Here is a 16,685-nt window from a genome sequence, read left to right as displayed (position 1 = left end):
CTTAGACAGCACTGCATCACATACAGGAATGCTGCTGTAATGGAAATCACAACATGGGCTCAGGAATACTTCCAGAAAATATTGTAGGTGAACACAATCCACCGTGCCATTCGCCGTTGCCGCCTAAAACTCTATAGGTCAAAAAAGAATCCATATCTAAACATGATCCAGAAGTGCAGCCGTTTTCTCTCATTTAAAATGGACTGTGGCAAAGTGGAAAACTGTTCTGTGGTCAGACGAATCAAAATTTGAAGTTCTTTTTGGAAAACTGGGACGCCATGTCATCTGGACTAAAGAGGACAAGGACAACCCAAGCTGTTATCAGCGCTCAGTTCAGAAGCCTGCATCTCTGATGGTATGGGGTTTCATGAGTACGTGTGGCATGGGCAGCTTACACATCTGGAAAGGCACCATCAATGCGGAAAGCTATATCCAAGTTCTAGAACAACATATGCTCCCATCCAGACGTTGTCTCTTTCAGGGAAGACCTTGCATTTTCCAACATGACAATGCCAGACCACATACTGCATCAATTACAACATCATGGCTGCGTAGAAGAAGGATCTGGGTACTGAAATGGCCAGCCTGCAGTCCAGATCTTTCACACATAGAAAACATTTCCTGCATCATAAAGAGAAAGATGCGACAAAGAAGACCTAAGACAGTTGAGCAACTAGAAGCCTGTATTAGACAAGAATGGGACAACATTCCTATTCCTAAACTTGAGCAACTTGTCTCCTCAGTCCCCAGACGTTTGCAGACTGTTATAAAAAGAAGAGGGGATGCCAAACATGGCCTTGTCCCAACTTTTTTGAGATGTGTTGATGCCATGAAATTTAAAATCAGCTTATTTTTCCCTTAAAATTATACATTTTCTAAGTTTTTAAACATTTGATATGTCATCTATGTTGTGTTCTGAATAAAATATGGAAATTTAAAACTTCCACATCATTGCATTCTGTTTTTATTCACAATTTGTACAGTGTCCCAACTTTTTTGGAATCGGGTTTGTATATTGCTAGCACATTGCTAAGTGGTTGCTAAAGAGTTCTTGGTGGTTGCTAAGTTGTTAATAAAACCATTGGGGTTTTTGGATCCTAAAATAAGTTAACTTACTGATGATGATGTGAGGTTTTATGGGGGATTTTATGGTCCTAAAGTATATACAGTAGTTATGATCCATTTATTACCCATTAACCACTTTTTGAGCATAGACCTGAAAATGAATTTTTCAACTTAAACTGTTGTAAATCTTAAATGCTTGGCACACAGTCTGAAGTTTGGTCTCTTTTTAAAGAAGAAACATTGCAGATTATTGAAGTGAAGAAAAAAACTAAAGTAAAAAAAGTGGGATAAAAAGTTTATTATCATGCACAGAAATACTAGTTCAAAATTTTATATGAATTAAATATTTTCCAAACCACGTTTTACTCTAAAACCGAGGACATGAAAATCAAAGCTATACATTTAAACAAGTTGTGTTCCAAATTTGAGTTTGAAATCTCAAAAATCTTTCAGTAAGATTTTGTGTGGGTGCTCAAACATTTCTACTATAGATGAAATTTGCTTACATTCATTTCCAGTGCGATCATTTGTGACCACGAACAGTACAAGTGTGCAAGTTAACCTTTCAAATCGTGTTCAAGGATTTTTTTTCTTCACATAGCAAGTGCCAAAAACTTTACCAATGTTTGTATAGCATTCCAATTAAGTAAAAAATTCTACAAAACCAAAATGTATTTTTATTATTATTATTTTTTTTTCAGTTAAAAATGACTGAAGAGCACTGGAGGGTTAAACTTACCAAGAGGTTTTGATGACCAGATTGTTGTATTTTTGGTTCAGTAGGATAAACAGTCAACTAAGTAATGCAAATATGGCTAAACTAACAGCTTTCAGGCTCTCTACCAAACCACAAGATATTCACAGTTTATTACGCCTGTGCCAGCTAACAGCTTATTCAAAGTATTCACTGAAGTGAAAAAGAGCATGGAGACAGCAACAGGATTAGATGCTTTTTCATTCAGAGTTCGTTCGCTGTCATTGTATTGGATTTATCACATTGTGACTTAGAATTGCTTTGAACTGAACAGTTTTGTAACTGAGTAACTGACATTGTCAAGGATTTAAAAAAAAAAAATTTTTTAATGAACATCAAAATTTTAGGTTAAAGTGTATAGCAAGTATCAGAATTTCATTTCAGTTTTTTTTTCACAATGTTCCTGGCATGACAAATTATTTATTTTAAAATACAAATGTCCCATTTAGTCTCCCAGTATATTCATGCATGTAACAAAATAATTACCAAAATACTGTTTAAAACAGTTATTTTTAACTAAAGCTAAAACTAAATAAAAAATCATTTTCAGTAATTTAAGTAAAGCTAGATAATAAATATTAAAAAAAAAGAAACTGAAATAAAAAAAATAGCTAAAGCTATACAGAAATATTTGAAAAACAAACACTAATAAAAACAACAAATGGCTAAAATAAAAATTAAATTGAATTTAGCATGTGACACCACAGGACATTTTCTGACAGCTTCTGCAACAGGATGTCACACAACTAAAGATGACATTTGCAGTGTTTTAGCTCTGGCCTTTTGACCCTTTCCAAACTACACTATATCAATTCAGTTTTGAGGCTTAAAAATTGACATTTCTATGTGCTTGTATTGAAAGACTAAGAAAAAGGGGGTTCTAAAGAATTATTGTTTCATTAGCAGCAGCTGCTCTTCAAAATTTTGCATATGTAGACCTGTTTGTGAATGTGCTGTAATAGCCCCCACTGGTCACAAAGGGGCACTCTAGATACACCATCAGACCAAAGGCCTATGACAAGAAACCTTAGCATGTTCATTTGACATCCACTGACCAGTTTCCTGAGTGTTATTTTCACACAACTTTGGTGACAAATAATGCACATTTTGATTAGTTTTGCATACTGTTCCTAGAAAATTCTAATATTTTGCAGATCATGTTAATATACAGTAATTTGGACTGACATTTGTAACAATGCACAACTTTGCATAGCATTAAGATATGAGGAAAAGTGCCATTTCCCCATGACCCTGAGATTGATTCTAATGAGGTGCTAGTAGGAGGTTTAATGCATTCACAGATTCACAGAAGATATACAGTCTTCAGCCCTGAATAGTGTCAAACAGGAAGAATCATAGAGTAGGAAACTAACCATACCACAGCAATACAGACACACGCCCACTCATCTGACTTCTCCAAGTGACTGATTTAGACTTCATCTATCCAGGAAGTCAGACTTACAATGTACCTAAGGTCAGTCCGCCATTGACAGCAATGCCTCTCATAGTCATTCAAGCAGTTTAAAAGCAAACCGTAATCAAGGGAACCTAGAGAGAGAGAGGGAAGGAGAGAAAAACAAGACAAAGGTCAGCTGAGGAACCATGGAGGAAGACATCAGGAGGAAAGGGATGCTTTATTTTCATCAGCAACGCTTCGGCAAGGTGAGACTCAATGTCCTTTTCAGAGCTTTATAAGCAGTGTGATTATATATATATATATATTATATGAATATACATATAAATTACATACATATATATTCATATAAACATATATTATATATATATATATATATATATATATATATATATATATATATATATATATACACACACACACATATATATGTTATATGTTTATATGGATATATATGTATGTAATTTATATGTATATTCATCATAGAATGCTGGAAAATATGTATTATGATTTACACAAAAATATGAAGCACCACAACCCTTTTCAACATTGATAATAATAAAAAAAAATATTTTATTGTTACATATATTATTTTTTATATTGCAATAATTTCATATTCATTTTCAAATTAATGTAGAAACAACATAAAGACAGTATTTTTTTTATGTTTAACAGCATCTTTGTTTTATGACTGAAGGGAGTATCAGTGATTCCAATACTACTGATGTCTGTATAAAATAGTTTTCTTCTTCTAATATTTAACCATTAACTATAGCCATTCAACATTACATTATAATTGAGAGCTTTCATTTTCAACAATTATTAGACTAATTTAAGTGAACTTATAGCAATTTCTCACATAAACCCTATAAATGTCATATTTAGGCACCTGCGTCCTTCAGCAAGTAAAATACAAAAACTGAATAAAGTTATCAAACACTAAATTCTAAATTAAATATAGATGAATCCTTAAAGCTACAAACGTTATTGATTTCCTCTTTTTTCGTTTGCTCTTTGATGAACAGACATCACAGCAGCTGGGTTTTTAGGTTATTTTGGCTGTTTTAAGAGTTGCTGCTGCTGAACAAGACGTGGATCTGACACGCATCACATTTTCTCACAACTTTTTATCTTTTCTGACCCACTTCAGGTCATAAAGTCTCTACTAATGAGCTAGCTGACGAGTTGAATCGGGTGTGTTAGATGAGGGACACAGTGTGCTGGGCCTCTCCAGGACAGTTTTGAAAACCAATGCATTTCAGAGGCTTAAATGTGACTCTTACGTTGTTCTACTGAAGCTCCCTTGTCACCTGTACCGTTCCCGCACTAGTTTGACTCATACCTGGCGCTGAAGTGAAGTTGGAGTGCGTGTTTATTGTGGTTGTAAAGACATTCTGCATCAGAATAAACGTAATTGTTTTCAAGAAAAAAGAGACAGAAGCAGTAGTTGTGAGTAGGGTGGCCAACCTTAGCTCCACCCCTCCGTTAATTGCGTTAAATATTTTTAACGCGCTAAACTGAAAAAAATTATCGCATGCCTTAACGTGCTGATTTTGACAACACTCAGGGCTGGCCCATCGCATAGGTGAAATAGGCAAATGCTAGGGGTGCTGTCCATCTATAGGGGCACCCAATTTTTTCTTTAACAATATTATTTTAATTAGGGGTGCACTATATATCGAAATATAATCGATTTCGCATTATAGCTTAATGCCATAGTCATAGCCTACATATGTGCTGCAGTTTTCAGATTGAAGAGGGTAATGTGTTCGAGTGCAGCCAATGACATGCAGCTCTTCACTCTGAAACATATGAATGTGACATATGAAACTTTGAAAATATGAATGTATCTGAGGGGGACCGACTGTCTTAAGAAAAAGCTGAAATGGTATTTTCCTTTCATCTTGCCTCTGTATAATGCATTGTGTTTACAGCAGTATCAAGGAATCAATGCATCACTGTTGTTCCTTAAGCGCCACCTGCTGACAGAGAGTGAATTTACATTTTCATTCAGCCCATCTGTTGCTTTTTGTTTGTTTAGTGTGATTTTATTTCACAAAGCTAAAGTCAGACCATTCTGTTTTTGCTTCAGGTTTTGAAATTATACAGGCTAATTTAGATCAAAATATTGGCTAATAAAGCAACTAACCATATTCTTCATCCATTCATATTTTCATTCTTTCTTGTCTTTTGCTTAAGTAAAATACATAAAAAAATCATTTGGATTCTGCTATGAGAAGTTAAGATCAGTGCATCCCTATGAATGTCTGAAATTAAGAAATTAAGATTTAAATGTTAGTATTGTAGTTGCTTTTGCACAATAAAGTTCTAATTTAACTAGCTAGCTGAGTCAGTGTCAGTTTATTTATTTTTTGTGCAACCGTCTTATTTCTTTCATATGTAATATGTTTTATGTCATAAAGCTATGCAGTTTCTGTGTGAATTATGGGTGCTGGAATTGGATGCGATGCAAGGGGCACCAGCTAAAATCTTGCTTAGGGCACCAAATTGGTTAAGGCCGGCCGTGATGACACTGTAAATAATAATATATTATATCATTAGGCTTATAGAATGTTAAAAGATGATAAAAAGAATTTTAAAAAGTCTTGCTGAGCCCAATATTCAAAATATAAGTGTGATTTACATTGTGTACATTTAAGTGATTTTAGTAGTTAGCTATATATTATATCGACATTATTATTATTATTTACTAAAATTAACCCAAAAGTAGTTTGAATACATTACTTAAAATGAGTAATCAAAATTACATTACTTATTATAAGTTTTAGTAATGGACCACAATTGGTAGCCAGAGTGTACCCAGCACTGTATGACCATCACTAACTTTTGCCAACCATGAAGCACGTCCAAATACCTTTTCTATTCATTTTGATCAATACCTCTATTGTTTTATCATTCATTTTTAATTATTTTATTTTTTAATGTTTTGCTTGAAAGTTTCTTTGTGCTTTTAAGTTTTCTTTTCTTTTTCTTTTTTTCTAAATAAACACTGCTTGGTTTGATATTTGCTATGTAATGCAATGACATGTGACCTAAAAAGTATAAAGTATATGTATTCAAATAGCACAAAGCGAGCATATTTCAGACTGTGATGTGCGTGTGTGTTCTTCAGAGATGGAGGAAGGTGTGGTGTGTGCTGGTGGCGGAGGGCAGACGCAGCGTGTCACGCCTGGAGCTGTACGAGAACAAACAATCCTCCATCAAACAGGGCTCCAGCAAACACAAACCTGACTACAAACAGGTGATCCGGCTGCGAGAGTGCATCCAAATATCAGAAAGAAAGATGGCTGACTGCCCCAAAGACTGCGCTGCCTTTTATCTCGAGACCTCAGACAAACTTTACGTGTTCGCTGCCCAACATTCAGAGCTGAAGGGCTGGATCGACAGTCTGTGCGAGCAGGCGTTCCCTGTAGGTTGAATCGCATCAAATCACAGCACATAATGATGATGAGCGTTTTGCTAATTGCTCATAATACATAATTGACATGTTCAGGTACAGATGTCACACTTTAAAATCACTAAATGCCTTTCAGGACACCGAGGCTGAACAAAGATTACAGAGAGAGAGCTGCCTCTATTCTGAACCTGTGAGCATTTCCTACAGCAGAGAAATGCAGGAAAACTCACTTTATGACACAGCAGAGAACGGTAAGGCAGTTAAAGTCACGCTTACAACCTTAATATAAGTTATAAATGACTATAAAATTAAGTTCATTAAAATTTATCTATATTTACCATTGTGAATTAGGTTGCACAAGTATTATTAAGACCCTAAAATACTGTAAAGCCAAGGGTAAACTTGCTTTTTCGTCATTACATCAGTTTAACACCTTCATGCAGAAAGAATAATAAATGGTAGATAATAATACATAAATGGTAGTCTATATTTTATCTTATTATTTTATCTTATTTATTTTATTTTTTACTTGGAGTTGCGTTCAGAATGTATAATTTTTTTATATCACTTGTATACTATTTATTTATTTAAATTAAATTAAAACTGTAATACATGGATATTATTATTTTTCAGATTTTATATATTAAAAGATAATTAAAAAAGTGTAGTGTACTGTATATATACATACATATATACATATATACACTTACATACACTTATTACATATACATATATATACACATATATATACACTTACATACATATATAATTGATTATTATGTTATTAATTTAATACACAACAATAACCTTTTTAGTCTAATATTTTATATATCGGGTAATGCTTTAATGCATCTCACCCTAACAGGTAATATTAGTGATATTGGAGGGACAGAGAGGAGGGTAGAGATGCTATTTTAGTTTGTCCTATTGCAAGGACGAACAGCCTCTTTTTCAAGCGAAACCTCAGGCTCGAGTCAAATTGCCCATTTGGGCCACAGGTGGCCAACCTTGATTCCATTAAAGGACAGGAAAGAGGGGACACTGTTTTCAGGTGTATGTATAGAGAGAACATTCAGGGGGGACGACAAATGAAATGAAGCAGAGGGATGCAAGCTGTCCTCAGATTCACCTGAGGCCACTCCTTATTGACTTCCAGCTTCTTCCTTTTCATCTAGCTAAAGATTTTTATTGGTCCTTGTGCATTATTGACAACAGGGCACTTCTTTTGTGGCGCTCGCTAAGGCAAGCATCACTACCACTACTACTAAGGTTTTAGTGTGCAACTTATTCCAGACGAGAATGAAAAGCCACTGGAGTTGTGAAAATAAATCTTATAGAGTTGCCTTGAAAGAGGGTCCTGGGGGGAATATTTGGGAATCAGTACATCATTAATAGTATTTTCACATGAATCAGCAAATAACCAGCTAGCAAAACACCAAGAACAATGAATGAGAAACCACCCACAAAGTGGCTGTGACTATTGCACAGGCAAGCACCACTCACATTTGCATAATAATAATAATAATAATGGTAAATTCAGCTTTAAATTATGTTGTTCAAAATTTCACAATTGGATGTGACTGTCTTACATCTGACTTCATTTTTGGCCAGAAGAGCAGCTGGCCAAAAAAAGCTCTAACTTCCGTTTTATCACTTTGGGTGAAAGCTCTCAGACTGTCATAAGGGCTTCGTGTTGGTTCCGTTGTGCAAGTTTTTAGAGCAGCACATGCAGACAGACATTATGACACAAAGGAGAGGAGAGTGAGTGAAAGGGTGGGGAAGGGAGGAGGATGAAACTTGTCTGACTATAAATCAGTACTTCATGAACATCAAGACGTTTCTATTTTCATCTGAGGAGGGGAGGAGGGGTGAAGTATGACATCCTCATTTTCCTGAATGCCATGCAGTGACAACAGTTTTTTAGATATTGACTTCTCCATTGACAAACACACACACACACACACACACACACACACACACACACACACACACACACACACACACACACACACACACACACACACACACACACAGTATATATAATATATATATATTATAAAAATAAATATAAATACAAAGTAAAAATTTTGATGTCTGTAAGATTTTTTAATGTTTTAAGATAGAAAGAAGATTCTTATATTCACCAAGGTTGCATTTATAAAACAAAAAATAACAATAATATTGTTAAATATTATTATAATTTTGAATAGCTTTTTTCTGTGTTTTGTTTTTTCTGTGTTTTTATGTATTTATGTGATGTAATGCTAAATTACTCTAGTCTTAAGTGTCACATGATCCTTCAGAAATTATTCTAATATGCTGATTTGCTGCTCAAGAAATTCTAAAAACATTTTATTGCTGCTTAATATTTTTTTTTGTGTGAACTATGCTATACACTTTTAGGATTCTTTGATAAATAAAAAGTGTAAAAACAAAAACATATACAAATAAATATAATAACTCTTTTGTAACATTATAAAATACCTTTTCTGTCAATTTTGATCAATTTAACACATCCTTGCTGAATAAAAGTACTAAGTTCTAAAAAAAAAAAAAAAAATCTGACCCCAAACCTTTAAATGGTAGTGTATATATTATAATTGTTATAAGTTATAATTATAACTTGTTCTTGATGTGTAAATCTCACAAAACTGTAGAACAAGTTATAAAAACTATAGAAAAATTATTTTGAATCCAATTTGTGTAAAATAAATAAATAAATAAAAAGGCAAAACCAATCAAATATTGAGTCGAGAAAGATATGTTGAAGGGAAAATTCACCTAAAAAAATATTGCTTCAAATACTTTTATTACACTGGAAATGCAAGGTAATGTCAGACGCATTAAATAGTGGACTACAGTATCCACACACAGCTGCATACTACACATTTATCATATTCTCTTCATACAGAACATTTGGATACTTTACATACTGTTTATAACCGCTCACTAAAGCTGCATTTATTTGATTAAAAATACAGAAAATGCAAGTCAGACGCACTGCATTTTGGGATACAGTGTTTCGTGTCATGCGCTCTGTCCACACATTTAGACAAATACAGTAGTTTATCTGAGAGCTGTTCACACTTTCATACTGCACACTGCACTGCAATAGTAGTACACTATTTTACACTAACTTAGCAAAACTGACACTAGGAAGACAGATATTTTTAAGATAGACTTTGGGTTAGCAAACCAAGTATTGTAGTTCCTGTAGTTATTTTTAGCCGATAGATGCTCAGTGTGAACACCCATGGGCCAGATAGAAAGGAAGTGGTATTTTTTGCTCTGATCTATAGTTGGAGAGTCAAGACAGTATCAGCAGCTCACAGTTGGGATTGCATTTATCATGCCTTTTCTTTCCGAGAAGCCCCTGACTCATCTACTGAATCCGCTGCGCAGTACCTGAATCTTATTTATGCAGGTGTTGCAGTTTCATAGTGAGGTGAACTTCACACTGGCCTTGTGGTGGTCTCTAATAATACCACCGATGCTGCTGCGGTTTGACCGTGCCTTTGATACGGCTGTGGGTTAAAAGCCAAAAACACAAACAGACAACCAATTAGGGGCGGAAATGTTTTTTAATTCATGCATTGTCTGAAATGAGTAAATAAATTAGGAAATTAGGACTTAGGAAATGTAAAAATAAACATATACATATGCACAGTTACGCTGCAGCACAAAATTCATGGCTAATTAATGTATCGTCTCTTGTGATCTGCGCAATACGCTGATGAACTGGGGTCGTTAAGACTCTTTTTAATCAGTGACCCAACAATTATGGGCTGATTAACACTCTCCAGATCTCATCAGACGCCCTTGAAATCAAGATGGGCACTGGGAGTCAATTTATCATAAATGAACACATAAAAGTAAGTGTCAAGTGAGGAAAGCAGGATAACAACAGAGAGTTTGCATGAGTTGTTCCCAAAATGGTAATATGGTCACCCTATTTGGCCAAAATGAGGTATCTTATCTTCTTGAACCTTTAATGTGTGTCAAGAATTCTATGCTGTCTATGTAGGTAGCTCACTAGGTTAGTGGATTGATTTAGTGTTGGTGGGGTATTGGTGCATTCAGGTCCTCCTAGAAAGTTCATAATTACCAGTTGGGAAGTCGTAATTAATACATCAGGTATGTTTAGATAACTTTGGTTGAGCAAGTTAGCAGTGTACCTTTTCCACAAAAAATACAGCAAGGTTGTTAATGCCTACTAATTGATGAATAAAAAAATGTGCATTAGTTGTGTTTTTGCTTTTTTATGTTTTTATTCAATTTAAGAAGTCAATTCGTAACTATTTTACATTTAGGCAAATTGGTGGCTAATTTGTATTGGCTAATTCAAACATTGTTATATGTTTTTGTACAATCTGCTTATGTTAGGTTTAGGGGTAGACCTTCATGCTCATGTTTTATGTTTTTTTTTTTTTTTTTTTTTAAAACCATACATTTCTGTATGAATCACATGGAATAACATGAAATCGGCGTCTTGTAAAATAGCATATAATTTTCTCGTGAGATCATGTTGAAGGTGCTGAAAACTAAATTGTTATATAATCGATCATAATTGTACAATGCCATTGTATTTTGTACATGCAACTTAGCTACTTTTATTTTAAATGAAAAAATAAATAAACTTATGTGCATATGAACCTGAATGATTATTTATTCAGTGGAAGATAATTGCTTGCACATATATGAATATTAAGCACAGCTATTAGTGAATGATAATTTATCTTAACAGAGAGGTGTTACTAAAATATCAAATGAGGGAGACATACAAAGGTGCAAAATCAAATGATTCTTGTACATCATCCAGCTAAATCAGAAGCTTTACGTCTGACACTAACTGTAGCATATGTCCGGTGAGTCATCCAGGTTAACAGAGTTGTGGTTCACACGTGTGCCATCTATATCTTCAGACAGCATGAGAACTGTGCACGTCTGCGTGCAACGTTCTCCCTGAGCAGTGCTGCAAACGAGAGCGAACAGGAAAAACAAGTAGGTTTGACATTCACGGCCGTGGGTGAGGCCTCACAGGGCAACAAGCCAACAGTCTGAGAGCTTGTTTCATCCTGGAAGATGTAGAGCGAGGAGGAAGAGGCTCAGAAAATGACAGCCGTGAACATCAACTGAAGGAACAACAAAACTTAGACAGGGCTGCCTTCTTTGGCTTCTTCCTGCTTCTGTGGACATCCAGTTTTGAATTTCAAAGCTATCTCTAGAGGAAAACCAATAGGTTGTGTTCCCTGCTGACTTCAGGTGCAAGTCTAAGTTTCAGTGAAAAAAAAATAAAAAATAAAAATTGATTCAGCTATATTGTTTTTGCAATCTTACAGTAAGTTCAGAAATTGAAATTATGGGAGTGGATGCAAATATTTAAAGAATAGCTCATTCTAAAGGACTTACCCTTTATGATTTTCCAAACTTGTATGAATTGTTCACATAGCACAAGATATTCACTTTTTTTTCTGATTTCATTTTGTGCTAACACATGTTTTTTTTTTTTTTTTTTTTGTCTTGCAGTTCGAGAGTTTCTGGTGATGGCAGTGGGCACAGAGGCTGCTGTTCGGTGCAATCTGTATGGGGAATATATCCTCACTCCCCTGCCGGACTGCTTGTTCCTGAAGGACGTTAAAACTAAGAAAGTACTATTCAAATGGCCGTACTGTTACGTAAGGAAGTTTGGACAAGACATGGTAAGCTGGGGCATTTTTTGTCGTATTTATTTATTCAAAAATACATTAATAAATATCCAAAGGAGCATTAAATGATCTAAATTTAAAGACATGCAAACAATGTTACAAAAGATTTCTATTTCAAATAATGTATGTTCTTTTGAAATTCTATTCATCAGCCTATTCATCATATTAGAATGACTTCTGAAAGATCATGTGATACGTGATCGTGTGAAGAAGTGTCGAGGCTTTTTAACATTTTTTTTTTTTTCAAATGAAACAGTTATTTGAAGTAATAATATCATTTCACAATTATATCATAAATATGTGACCCTGGAGCACAAAACCAGTCTTAAGTCTCAATTTGTCGAAATTAAGATTTATACATCACCTGAAAGCTGAATAAATACACTTTCCATTGATGTATGGTTTATTAGGATTGGACAATATTTGGCTGAGATACAACTATTTGAAAATCTGGAATCTGACGGTGCAAAAAAATAAAAAAATATTGAGAAAATCGCCTTTAAAGTTGTCCAAATGAAGTCCTTAGCAATGCATATTGCAAAAAAAATGCAAAAAAATAAGTTTTGATATATTTACGGTAGGAAATTTACAAAATATCTTCTTGGAAAATTATTTTTAATTAATATCCTAATGATTTTTAGCATAAAAGAAAAATCAATAATTTTGACCCATACAATGTATTTTTTGCTATTGCTACAAATATTCCCCAGACTGGTTTTGTAGTCTAGGGTTACATATAACATAAAAATAAGCTTTGGTAAACACTTAAAATGTCAGAAAATTTGGCCTTTTTATGAAAAGGATAGGTTAGTTTAGGTTGTATTGGAAATTACTTTTTTTTTTATTGGTTGTTACAACATGTGATTTTATGTTTTTTTTAATATAAGTTTTTTTTGAATATTGTTTTTTAACCACCTGAAACCACCTTGAATAAAGATTCTGTAATGATTTTTCCTTTTTCTTCATCTTGACATTGATCCTTTGTAGGTTAAATATTCATGTAATTTTTCTCCACTTGTTAGTGTAGCACGTGTGAGGTTTCCTCTTATAAACGTATCGAATTTCATTTGCATGCCTTTTCTCATGAGAAATAAACATCCTGTCTTTATTATCGCTCGAGTGATTGTGGACAAACTTCTCTGCCCTGAAAATAGATTTCATAACTTCCCCTTCTCTTTTCTTTCCATTAGCTGTCTTTTTCCTTTGAGGCTGGTCGCAGATGTGAGTCTGGCGAGGGGAATTTCGAGTTTGCAACCCATCAGGGTGAAAAACTGTTCAATGTTGTCAGTGCAGCCATCCTGAATCTACCCAAACCCTCCACAGCAAAACCAATCAGCCCTGACCATGTAGAACAAAGTATAGTTCAAGAAACCACGGCCACGGATGAAACGTACGATAGTCAAGCATCTGACTTTTTACCTGAGGGGAAAATGCAGAAAGTGCCTAAGCATTCATCAGAAATGCCCAACCCCTTTTTTAGGAGGATTTTTTTTTTGTGTGATTTTGAGACAAAGTGTGAGTCAAGTGATGTGAGTATAGACAGAGATTTTGAGTATGGGGAACGTGTGTGCCACAGTGTCAAAAGCTCAGCTGAAAACCACTTCCCCTACAGACCCTAAAGTGCACTGGCAAAACCTGAAAAAAGCTCTCAGACAGTCTGCCTCTTTCCAAGACTATTTCAAGACCGACACTGACATTTCGCAGTTGTCTGATTTCGCGATCCCCTGGGAAGAGGGTGTGTATGAAGAGACGACGGCCGAGGAAGATTCGACTGACTTGTTGGGTGATTCCATCCAGCAATTAGCAATTAATGACGCATTACAGGACATCAGCGCAGAAGCTATTTATGCAGATCCACAGGACTTCCAAGCCATGTACGAAGAACCAGAGGAGGTCATCAAGGCTAATCAAAGAGCTCATGATGGGGCAGAGCACCTAGCTGAGCACGACTTCTTCTACAGCCCTGACATGGGCATTACACAGGCCATGGCTGCCCCCTCTAACCCTGTCCAAAGTTCAGATGATTTGTTCTCAACTTATGACAATTTCAGGTTGAAGGGACGGCGAATGTAACATAACATTCCACAGTCAAAATCAAGTGGGGAAATTACTAATAATTGTGTCAGTTCAAAGCAACATTTATTGGTATACGCTAATGTCTGTCATTAAAATATATATACAGATAGTTGGACACACATTGTACTGTATTACACTGTAATAAAATACAGAAATAATAATATTATTTAACTATACAAATGTACATTTTAATAATATTATATTGCATTTGTACTGTATTACAAAATGTAACTATAATATAATTACAAAAAATATATTATAAAAATAAAATGTATAAATTTAAATATAAATTTTAGAACTATTATTAAATATTCATATACTATACAAACATTTTATATTATTATTAATATTTTATAATACAGTACAATCAAATATAGTTCTATGTGTGGGTACATACACACATACATTTAAATTGTACAAAATTATATTATAAAATGTATATAAAAACTATTTTTTATTTCTATATATACATTTTATATTTTATAATATAGTACAGTATAATATATTAATGTGTATACATATATGTACTGTATATACAAATTGGGATGTACATTTTAACTGTACCTAATATTGTGCTGTATTACAAAATATAATTAAATTCTAAATATAAAAAATATTAATTATAATTAATATTTTAAATTTTGTATATTTTTTATATTTAATATTATAAATATTTTATAGTACAGTACATAATAAGGTAATATTTGTGGGTACATGTATATATATATATATATATATATATATATATATATATATATATATATATATATATAATATAATTCTCTTCTTTTGCAGTTAGACTAGTAATTCATTTCAAACTTTCTTACTAGTGATTTTTAGGCACTGTACAATGTAGCAAAGCTTGTTATCATTCTTAAGGAAAGTATTATAAAGTTTTAATGAGAAAATCTATCTTTTTTTATACACTGTGCTTTGGTTGGCTAAAAGTCTGGATGGGGGTCCCTGGGTCTGGAACAGCTGAACAGCCATGGTTTAGTGAATTCGCCATGCTCTTTACTTGATGGAAAACAACAAAACCTCTCCTGCCATTTCATGCATCGTGTTTTCCACTCCAGCGCCTCTTCCAGGAAATCTTTGATTGCTAGCTGAAGAAATGTTCATGAAATCTGCTTGACTGTAATGGAACAGTAATAATTACAGTTGGTGGTACACGCATTGGCGGCGGTTTGGACTGGAGGGGCTCTTTCTCTTGCAGACTGATATAATTAACTGTGCGAAGGGACCTGCGGCTTGAAGCTGATTGGGATCCCGACCTGCCTGAGAATGAAGATGTCACAGCGCCCCATTCATCTAGTGCTGTCTGTCACTCTCTCTGCTAAGATGGATGTCTGCTGTAACGGACCAGTACTGTGCAGAATGAGGGTGCGGTTTGGAGAGCCTTAATTGAATTAATTTTATACTCTACAGAAAAAGTGTGTGTTCTCAGTTAATCAACGGATGGTTAATAAAAGCAATTGTAAAAAGTAGTAATCAACCATTACTAAATAATATAATGTCATTATAATAAGAGTTAAAGTCATTTAGAAACAATCACCTTCTCTGATAGGCATCATTTACATGTACTTATATGCATTAGTCAGTGAATAAAACTATTTAAAAATAGACTTCACATATTTCTGCACCCAATGTAAAGGGTTCTGTCTGTGCGCTTTGGTTAGACAGGTTTCCTGCTTAACACAGACTTTTTATAGCTGCCTTTTTAATACAATTATTTGTTTGACAGAAGCTTTCCTTAATAAACCTTTATCTGACTGAGTTCTTCTGTGCTCTAAATCACTTGCAAATCTTTTGTCAGTTAACAATCTCTAAGTAGGTTTTCCATTTACCTAAGAAGACCTGGCAAACTAACAAACTTTAACAAACCTGTCTGAGACTGATACCAGTTATCTACAAAGATATGAGGAATAAAATAAACACTGAATCTGAATGTTTATTTTATTGAAATCCTACTGATATATCACTTGCATAATCATTTGGAACACAGTGTGTGTGTGTGTGTGTGTGTGTGTGTGTGTGTGTGTATATATAAATGATAGATAGATAGATAGATAGATAGATAGATAGATAGATAGATAGATAGATAGATAGATAGAGAGATGGACCACTAAGCAAAGATTACTTACACATGCAATATAAACTAATCTGCAATATTACTATAGATGGGTGTCATATTCCTGAATTTTTATGTTGAAATGATCAATTTTTACCCCAAAAGTGCAATTTTTACCCCAC

At 34.2% G+C, this 16,685-nt stretch overlaps 1 protein-coding gene across 1 annotated transcript; it reads left to right on the top strand.

The window, feature by feature from the left end:
- Positions 1 to 3,139: 3,139 nt before the first annotated feature.
- On the top strand, positions 3,140 to 14,429 carry LOC109081891 (docking protein 3-like). The gene is made up of 6 exons (XM_042764554.1): positions 3,140 to 3,481; positions 6,367 to 6,663; positions 6,788 to 6,902; positions 12,178 to 12,350; positions 13,547 to 13,871; positions 13,933 to 14,429. The coding sequence occupies exons 1-6, from the start codon at positions 3,422 to 3,424 to the stop codon at positions 14,427 to 14,429; spliced, it is 1,467 nt and encodes a 488-aa protein (XP_042620488.1). The 5' UTR covers positions 3,140 to 3,421.
- The last annotated feature ends 2,256 nt before the right edge of the window (positions 14,430 to 16,685 follow it).

Source organism: Cyprinus carpio, chromosome A10 (assembly GCF_018340385.1).
Source record: "Cyprinus carpio isolate SPL01 chromosome A10, ASM1834038v1, whole genome shotgun sequence".
NCBI lineage: Eukaryota > Metazoa > Chordata > Actinopteri > Cypriniformes > Cyprinidae > Cyprinus > Cyprinus carpio.
The sequence above is the reverse complement of the archived record's forward strand: the minus strand, read 5'-3'. Positions and strand labels throughout refer to the sequence as shown.

Excerpts from the sequence above, each read along its gene's own strand:
- LOC109081891 (XM_042764554.1), top strand. The coding sequence starts at position 3,422 with ATGGAGGAAGACATCAGGAGGAAAGGGATGCTTTATTTTCATCAGCAA. Across the intron at positions 12,351-13,546 it reads GGAAGTTTGGACAAGACATG|CTGTCTTTTTCCTTTGAGGC; the intron begins GTAAGCTGGGGC and ends TCTTTCCATTAG. Across the intron at positions 13,872-13,932 it reads GTGTGATTTTGAGACAAAGT|TGTCAAAAGCTCAGCTGAAA; the intron begins GTGAGTCAAGTG and ends TGTGTGCCACAG.